Raw genomic sequence first — 9,284 nt, 5'->3', positions numbered from 1 at the left:
TTAATATATATTTAATTAGAATCAAGTTATTTTTATACATATTTGATTTTAATATCTAGATACATGTTATAATGTCTTTTTCAATTAATAATGTTAAAAAAGATTAAGTTTTAAAAAGATATTTTTTAATATGTTGTATATTTTATATTTTATATATTAAGTGATACATTTGTTACAGATATAATGGCTAAAGCACATACTACTAACAAAGCTCCGCGAAAGCAGGGCTTTAAGCGTTCAGGACACAGTATGAATCCCGAACGTCCTACAGAAGGGTTGAAAGGAGTTGCTAAAGTACGAACGAAAGCAACTATTAAAAGATTACAGATGTATCGTAATCAGAGACCGAAACGCAATCGTGCTGGAAAGATCATTAGCCCTGCGCCGTTTCAAGGCTGGAACACTTCTGGAACTACGTCGCGTGTGGAGCCATCCCAAAGATGGTTTGGTAATTCACGAGTCATTTCACAAAATGCTTTGCAAAAATTCCAGAATGAATTAGGAACTGCTATGAAAGATCCTTATAAAGTTGTCATGAAACCTACTCAATTGCCTATAACTTTGCTTCAGCAAAAAGCGGCAAACGCAAGAGTACATTTGTTGGATACAGAAAGTTTTGAAAATGTTTTTGGTCCAAAGAAGATTAGAAAAAGACCGAATTTGGCAACAACGTCGTACAATGAATTGAAGAAATTGGCTGAGGATAGGGAAGATACTTATAACAAGGAGAAAGACTCCAAAGATTACGACCTTGTTCGCGAGGATACTGGCGTAAAGGATGCACAAAGAGATTGGGTCATGTCGGCAGGACAAAGCAAAAGGATATGGAATGAGTTGTACAAAGTCATTGACTCCTCCGATGTTATTTTGCAGATATTGGATGCGAGGGATCCGATGGGAACTAGGTCTCCACCTGTGGAAAAATATCTGAAAATCGAAAAACCTTACAAACATTTAATATTTATCTTAAATAAAGTAGATCTGGTGCCAACGTGGGTCACGCAAAGATGGGTTGCTATTCTGAGCAAAGAATATCCAACGGTTGCTTTTCATGCCTCCTTAACACATCCTTTTGGCAAAGGTTCTCTGATAAATTTATTAAGGCAATTTGCAAAATTACACGTTGATAAAAAACAGATCAGTGTTGGTTTCATAGGATATCCTAATACAGGAAAAAGTTCCATTATAAACACCTTGCGTTCCAAAAAGGTTTGTAAAGTGGCGCCTATAGCTGGAGAAACAAAAGTGTGGCAGTACATAACTCTTATGCGTCGTATCTATTTGATAGATTGTCCCGGTGTCGTTTATCCATCGACGGAAACTGACACTGAGAAGGTATTGAAGGGAGTAGTAAGAGTAGAACTCGTTCAGAATCCAGAAGATTACATCGTCTCCGTCCTAGAAAGAGTGAAACCTGAGTACATTCGTAAGACATACAAAATAAATGTATGGATAGATCATGTTGATTTCTTGGAAAAATTGGCGCGTCGAAGCGGCAAGCTTCTAAAGAAAGGAGAACCTGACATTGCAATTGCTGCACGTATGGTACTCAATGACTGGCAACGTGGTAAATTGCCTTTTTATGTTGCACCTGTGGGCTACGAGGAACCTTTATTAAATCAAACGGCTAATACCAATGAAATTGATATCATACAAGATAATGTATTAAAAATCACCGATAATAAAGAAACACAAGAAACTGATAATCTACTTTCAAAAGAAATAATAAAGAATCAGCTGACAGTGACACAAGATTTTAGAAAAATACGCGTTGGATTGCCTTATTCTGGTAACGATGTTAAGACTCTAGAGCAGGATAAATCTTTCAATGAAAGTATCGTAGAGGATGATAGCAGTGTGGAAAGTGACTCGGAATCAGAAAATGCGAACACAAAAAATGACTCGCGTATCATAGAAGATAAATCTGATTTACAAGAAAATTTAGATGATCGAGACAGTATGAACGATTCTTCGAATAATGATAATAATGTTCTCAATGATAACACAGATAAAAAAGATGATATGAATCAAAGCAATGAGTATTCAGATTCAGAATTTTTGCCTATCGCACAAGATAATCTGAAACAGAGTGTATTCGATGTTGTAGACAATGAATATGATTCCAGCGATACTGAAATGTTTCCTTCTAAAACAGTCTCAAGTAATGATATACAAAGTGTCTCATCAATATCTCGTAAAAAAATGAAAGAAAAATTAACAAGCAAGCAACGAAGAGCTATAGATCGTGCTAGTAAAAGAAAAAAGATCGGAAGCAATTTCTACGAAGTCACAAATGTGAAGAACAGGAATAAAAATAGAAGAATACCTAAGGTCAAGAGAAAATAAATCTATTTTAAGATAAATTAATTTACTCAAATATTTGTAAAATAAAGAAAACTTAATGAAGTATTGTAAAATATATATTTTATACATATAATCATTAATTTTGCTAAATTATAAATATATACACATTCATTTTCTTCTATAACTTGCCTTGTCCTTTTATCGTTTAACGATTTGCAAAGGATGAAGCAAAATAATGTGTAACATAGTTACATATGTAGCGCTATTATTTATGTTGCATTATCGTGCAATCATAAATGTATTTATATGTGACTTGATATTTCAAAATATTTTCTACTTTTTTCCTATTATATATTGCCTATATCCAATCATGTTTAATAAAATATAATATGACCTTTCGCAATCGTTGCATGAACAATTGGTTCCCTTGGTAAGTCATCAAAACGCTTTTCATATTCTCATGCTTCAATTCGATCTCCTGCACGTCTAATGTGAGTATCTTAAGCATGAAGAACAAATGCATAGACTCGAGCCTGGCATCAGTGAACAGCTTAGCATCGAATTTCTCTCTGCTAAATGGCTCGATATCGCAACCCATTCGATTCAGCACAGCCAAAAATGTCTCGTGATAGAGATCTATCAGTTCTTCGATATGATCATCGCTCGAAATGATCTCTGTGCTAGAGAACAGGAAAAAGACCATCTCACGCAATGGACTGAAAAATAAATAATTCTGAAAATCCACGAATTTAATATCGTCTATATGACCGTTCTCATTACGGTGGAACATGATGTTGTTCACCCAAAAGTCCGCGTGGATAATAGTGGACCACGGTTCATCGGGCGTTTTTGTCCAGAAACCATGTGTGAACGAGTCACGAACGGCAGCTTCGCATCGATCGACATAAACAGACAATTCTGAGTCCCCTGCTATCCTCTTCAGCATATCTTCTTGGAAGTGCTCAAACTCCTCAGTATTAAACTCCAAGCATTTACTGCGTCCTTTTAATATCTCGAAATACTCCGGTCGCTTGTACTTTGTAGCCATCCCTAGCGCATGAAATCTCGCCATCGCCCGTATCGCGACTCTCGAGTGTTCAAGATCGCATCCTACAATTCAAACAAAAAAGTTATGCATTTTTTATAATAGATACCAACTCTGACTAAATGTATTTACATCTTCTAATTAGTCTAATAGTATAATTTAGTTATCTTAAAATATGTAGAGATTCGCATAATCAGTGAAAACGCAATGTGATGCAATTGTATTGATCTTATATGAAATATTTTTCACGATTTTATAAAAATCATTGTAATGCTACTCGATATATTTCCTGAATATATTAAGAGAAATCGCATAAAACTTGAAAAAAATGGGATCAAGGGAATTGACATTACAAATTATTTTTTTACTGACATCATAAATCATGCTGATAAGAAAAAAAAGGTAAATCATTGTATTACGATAAATGACAAATCTCTTGTAATTGATTTATTATGCTGTATTGAGTATTGTGTCTTTAAATAAACGGAGTTAATTTTAATCATTATTATTGTATTAACAATTTATACAATTTATGAAATTATTATATTAACTGTGAATTTATTATATTAACTGTTTTTATTATATTTATTTTTTTTTTATATATTACAAAATATCCGTGAGGAAACCTGTAAATTTCTATAACATATTCTAGAAGTCATTTTAAATAAAAAAGTTCAGATACATTAGGTCAGTTCAGTTATCGAAATATAGATAATTTTATGAATATTATTACAGGAGAGAAAAATATTAAACATTTATAAGTTAAAAATATTTAACTTTTAGATAATCTGTGAATATAACAAACAGCAGCCTATTTGTAAACAAAAATGGGAAATTTCAGAATAATATTAAGGGAAAATAATATTCACCTAATAAAATAATAAATTTATAAAATTTAATAAAAGTTATAAATATCTGGCATTTTTCATCTGTTACAATATTAAAATTATCTAAAATTGTCTTCATAACTGAAGCGAATTGACCTATAGACCATATATAGCTAGAGTTGCTATCTGTCTTTCCTGGACAACGTCTCTTGTTTTATTGTTCGAGTGTTCGGGAATGTCTGAGGAGATTTTTTGAAAGCGTCCGGGATAATTATAAGCGTTCAAAAATTTTCTATGTACAGGGTGTCCAATAAGTTTTGACGCTCATGTCTAGATAAGGCAAACTAAATTGAGTCGAAAAGTTCTCTTTTGCAATTTTCGCAACAGTTACTAAAAATAGATAATAGTTACTAAAAATTGCTGATAAGATAATAGTTACTAAAAATTGCTGAATACTGATCTTCAATAATGTTTTTCTCAAATACTATCAACTTTACAGAAAAATTGCAACAGACAAAAATTGTTAATTTTCTTCTTAGAACTTTTAAGAATTTTTTTAGAATTTTTTATCAACTTTTTAGTATTGCATTTAGTATTGCATTTTCTTCTTATTGGCAATTATTTTTACCAACATGAGAAAATACAATATTAACAAATTTTGAAAAAATTCTCAGAATTTTCTGAAAATAAACAATTTTTGTCTTTCGTTGTTTTTCTATAAAGTTAATAGTATTTGAGTAAAAAATTATTAAAAACCAATATTTAGTAATTTTTAGTAATTAATATCTGTTGTTAACTGTTGCGAAAATTGCAAAATGTGATACAGGACTTTTTGATCCAATTTATTCCATTTCTATCTACACACGAGCGTTTTGTCAAAATTTATTGGACACCCTGTATTTTGCTTTGACCTCTCCCGCGCTACTTTATATTAATCTCGATCTACAATGACTACGTAGTCTCAACTAATATCAAAATGTGATTTTTTTTTTTAATTAATTTATTATGTGTAAAATAAAAACTAATAAACTATTATTAATATGAATTTTTTATATTTTTTATGTATTTATTTATTTTAAAAATACTAATAAGAACATTAAGTAGAAACATTTAAAACCTGTAATAAAATTTTATTTTAAATAAAAAGATTCTAGATTTATTTTCCAATTTAAATTGCTTTTTGTTCTAAGTGTGGATAAATAATTAGATGTAATATAATTATTTAGTGACTGTTCTGATCAATTTTTACCAATCCATACAAATTTTTGTACGTATCCGAAGTTATAAAGGAAATGATCGAGGCTTTTGCTTAGCAAGTTTTAGTATTAAAAATTTTGATATGATACTTCTATTTATAATAAATTTTTTTCTTTAGAATGATTTCTAGAATACATTTTAGAAATTTGTCGATTTTCTCACAAAATACTCATCATTTTTATAAAGACTGTGTTAATCGTATTATAAATAAGAATTTAAATAAACATTAACATTAACATATTAAATTATAAACTTTTCATTAGAAATTCGAGGAGTTCACAAATAATTTATTATATTAAAATGAACATTTTTCTCTAGTTTCTAAATTATAGAAATTTTTAATTCAAAGGACGATAAATTCATTTAGAACCTCGCTCATTCTCTGCCTCTCTCACCTCCGCGTCACTTCGGTAAAACTTTAAATATGATTTTTTCAACTTTCCCCGCCGATAAAAAAGTTGGATTTGAATTATTGCGCGATAGATTTCATTATATTCTAAATGAATTTATCGGTTTCAGAGATTCCATCTTTAGGGCAGAAATCCCCCTATACCATGGGCATTCTCCTTTTAAATATTCATAAGAATATTAAAATAAGCTCAAAGTTTCACTAATGTATTTCAAATAAATAAGGTATTTAATGCGTTACCTTTAGTTCTTTCGCCGTTATAATAACCACGTGTCCTTAAGTTTTCCATTAGAATAACAGCATTATCATCGAAATCGACATTTGAAGTCAGCGATAATCGAGACTGATAATATTTAGGCAATATGTCAAATACTTCATTCTCCTTCAAGCCCATTTCTTTTTCCAATTCTTGATAATAAGGTACGATGTTTTCATACATGAAGATTTCCTTTTTGAATGTGAACGGGGAATCAAAGATTTGTCGTTGGAATTCCGTTGGTGGCGGCATCTTTGCAATGAGATAAAGATCTTCCTTTTCTGACTCATCATTGCGCTTAATTATGGCATGAACACTTAAAATGGTACTACCATAATTCTCGCCAGGCTGCAGCAAATTCTTAGTCGTATAATGGATCACTATCAACTGATCGCCGAATGTACGACTCAATATCGGTTGCAATTCGCGCAGTTCAATCGTCTTCAATTCTTGCTGATCGTTGCTCATGATTATCGCACAGGCAAATAATATCAGGAAAAACTCGTATCTACATTAATTATCACGTTTCGTGTCGTGAGCGGACTGTACGAGTCGAGATAATACGTATGAATGAAGCGCGCGCGTATCTCTGCATGTCCCACATCGGGCAATCATTTTATTTGTAATAGCTACAACCATTGCCACTGCCACCGCCGCCTTCGTCTCGGCTGGTGGAGGTATGATCCGCCTCCTCCCTAGTCTCATAATATTTCTACATCGTTACGTCACTATTCGTCAACTATGTTGCCTATATGTACTTTGTACATGCCGGATGAGATTAATTTCCGCGTGCACATTATTGCATCACATGTGCAAAGTTTTGTTAAATGCCGTTTTTCCGTTCTTGGAACGATGGAGATTTCCCTTGCCAATGATTGTCAACTTCGCTTCTCTCACTTTCAATTCCACAATCAGTTTGTCTCTGTTTCTCTTCGAGGGATCTACTGGACTATTATGTGATTCACAATCTCCGTGTTCTATTTGTCACTATTTCTACAATAATCGCACTGTGTTGCACAATAAGCATCTTCAGCGAATATAATACTCATGTATTATATTTGTTTTGTAGTCACTTATTGCAGTTAAAAAACTATGTTATTGCCTTGCCAATTTTTTATGTTGGGAAGGAAGATTAGATTAAATAATCTCGGATCATAATCACTGAAAATGCTCCTGTAATACGGCAGTAAAAAGGATATTTTTATTTCTGAAATAACAGAATAATGATATAAAAATATATTTTTCTAGCATTCATATGGCAGTTGTGTAAGATAGTATATATATATAATTTGTATATGTAAATATACGATTAAAATAGAGAACATAAAATATAAATATATTGCATTATATAATCTCTAATCATTCTAGCTTCATAGCCTTATCATCCATACGTTAAAACTTTCGATTTTTATCTCCGTGTAAATTCATTATAACGTTTACAAATTGCGATGATGACAAAATCTTTATATTGGCCGATTTTCTTGCTCGATTAATTTGCTATGAATGTCCCATAAATTCTACAAAAAAGATTTAATTATATAGGATAAATTTAATTATATAGGATTGTGATCATCATTATAACAAATTTGCATAAAAAATAAGAATAGATAAACATAGAGTTAATATCTTATCTCTAATCTATCTAATATATTCTTTTTATTAAAAGATATTTTTTATAAGAAGGAAAATGGATATGTATAACTCGTATAATACAGAAAATTTTGATTGAGCATAAAAGTCATGAAAGTAACTACCGTTTCAATTGTTTTGCACTGTACGGCGGGGGATAGCATTTCCATCTTCCTCAATCAATTTACGATGTACATCACTGAGTGCCTAAATAATATATAAATTGAATACAAGACGCAATTTCAATTGTGCCTGAATGTAATCAATGTCTCTACTTCATGACAAAAAAAAAAGTGCTAAATCATGATATCATGATATCATGACGACAAGATAGATGAGATTACCTTGAAGTATTTAACAGTTTTCACACGTAACTCCAGAGTTGCGTCTTCATCACAAATTATAAGCGTACGAGGATGTTGTTGAAACGCAGATACTGTCCACATATGGTTAATGCCTTCTTCTATAGCTTTGTAAAGAGCAAAAGCTTTGTGAGATCCGGTGATAAGAATCATCACTTCCTTTGCGTCCATTACGGTACCGACGCCTACAGTTAGTGCTTGTTTTGGTACTTTGTTAATATCATTTCCGAAAAATCTTGCGTTGGCTTCCAAAGTGTCTTGCGCAAGAGTTTTCACTCGTGTGCGAGAAGCTAATGACGAACCTGGCTCATTGAAGGCTATATGTCCGTCTGGTCCGATACCTGTAAATAATTTTAAAAATTATTTTCAAATTTTACATCTAAAAATCTCTTGTTTAGATTTAATGAAACTGTTGTTGTACCTCCGATGAACAATTCTACTCCGCCAGCTTCTTTGATCATTTTCTCAAAATTATCACACTCTTTTTCAAGATCCGTCGCATTTCCATCAAGTATGTGCACATTTTTCGGGTCGATATCTATATGTTTGAAGAAATTATTGTACATATAAAAGTGATAAGATTCTGGGTGATCTCTCGGTAAATCAACATATTCGTCCATATTGAATGTCTTAACATACTTGAAGGAAATTTTGCCTTGTTGATAATATTCTATAAGCTTTTTATACATTCCCAAAGGTGTTCCTCCTTGATGGAAACGAAACAAAAAGAAAAGATTATTAAGATGATAATATAGCATATTAATAACATATAATTAATAATGAAATATATTTAAAACAGTTAGTGTTAATTTAATTATTAAATATTGATTTATCTTTTTACTTTATTAGTATTATATACCTGTAGGGAGACCGAGAACAAAATATTTGTTCTCATTAGGATTAAAATCATTGATTCTCTTTAAAACATACTTCGCAGACCATTCTGCGACATAGTTCACGTTATCACAAATTACGAGACGCATAATAAATATATTAATTGCACACAATCCAACAAATGCACACTGTAACATAAATAGATATACAATTAATATCATTTTAATATTGAATTAATATTGAATTATTATCAAATCTAATTATGGACGATTCTATATCATAAATCAGATAGCGAATAAATGAGTGTTTTTTTCTCTTTCAGAATTTTTTGTTCTTACGTAATATTAAAAAAAAAATATAT

At 31.3% G+C, this 9,284-nt stretch overlaps 3 protein-coding genes across 5 annotated transcripts in view; 1 reads left to right on the top strand and 2 right to left on the bottom strand.

Moving 5' to 3' along the window:
- LOC108693969 (nucleolar GTP-binding protein 2) overlaps positions 1–2,423 on the top strand; it is a 2,759-nt gene extending 336 nt beyond the window's left edge. Inside the window, exons 1-2 of one of the 2 annotated variants that reach the window (XM_018203210.1) lie at positions 385–448; positions 571–2,423. In XM_018203210.1, coding sequence (XP_018058699.1) covers positions 799–2,346 — 1,548 coding nt within the window. In that variant the 5' untranslated portion in view covers positions 385–448; positions 571–798 and the 3' untranslated portion in view covers positions 2,347–2,423. Of the gene's footprint in view, positions 1–178 lie in introns of those variants that run through there. The other variant, XM_018203208.1, reaches the window with a different exon arrangement.
- LOC108693970 lies at positions 2,403–7,216 on the bottom strand. Its single transcript, XM_018203211.1, has 2 exons — positions 6,083–7,216; positions 2,403–3,414 (listed from the first exon to the last, which is right to left on the bottom strand). The coding sequence occupies exons 1-2, from the start codon at positions 6,564–6,566 to the stop codon at positions 2,663–2,665; spliced, it is 1,236 nt and encodes a 411-aa protein (XP_018058700.1). The 5' UTR covers positions 6,567–7,216; the 3' UTR covers positions 2,403–2,662.
- Positions 7,217–7,462: 246 nt separating this feature from the next.
- LOC108693915 (glucosamine-6-phosphate isomerase) overlaps positions 7,463–9,284 on the bottom strand; it is a 4,834-nt gene continuing 3,012 nt past the window's right edge. Inside the window, exons 2-6 of one of the 2 annotated variants that reach the window (XM_018203115.1) lie at positions 8,949–9,111; positions 8,511–8,795; positions 8,072–8,430; positions 7,853–7,934; positions 7,544–7,615 (exon numbers count right to left, since the gene is read on the bottom strand). In XM_018203115.1, the coding sequence (XP_018058604.1) occupies positions 7,857–7,934; positions 8,072–8,430; positions 8,511–8,795; positions 8,949–9,072 (846 nt within the window). In that variant the 5' untranslated portion in view covers positions 9,073–9,111 and the 3' untranslated portion in view covers positions 7,544–7,615; positions 7,853–7,856. Of the gene's footprint in view, positions 7,616–7,852; positions 7,935–8,071; positions 8,431–8,510; positions 8,796–8,948; positions 9,112–9,284 lie in introns of both variants that reach the window. The other variant, XM_018203116.1, reaches the window with a different exon arrangement.

Source organism: Atta colombica, unplaced genomic scaffold, assembly GCF_001594045.1.
Source record: "Atta colombica isolate Treedump-2 unplaced genomic scaffold, Acol1.0 scaffold111, whole genome shotgun sequence".
NCBI lineage: Eukaryota > Metazoa > Arthropoda > Insecta > Hymenoptera > Formicidae > Atta > Atta colombica.
The sequence above is the reverse complement of the archived record's forward strand: the minus strand, read 5'-3'. Positions and strand labels throughout refer to the sequence as shown.

Excerpts from the sequence above, each read along its gene's own strand:
- LOC108693970 (XM_018203211.1), bottom strand. The coding sequence starts at position 6,566 with ATGAGCAACGATCAGCAAGAATTGAAGACGATTGAACTGCGCGAATTG. Across the intron at positions 3,415-6,082 it reads TAACGGCGAAAGAACTAAAG|GATGCGATCTTGAACACTCG; the intron begins GTAACGCATTAA and ends TTTGAATTGTAG.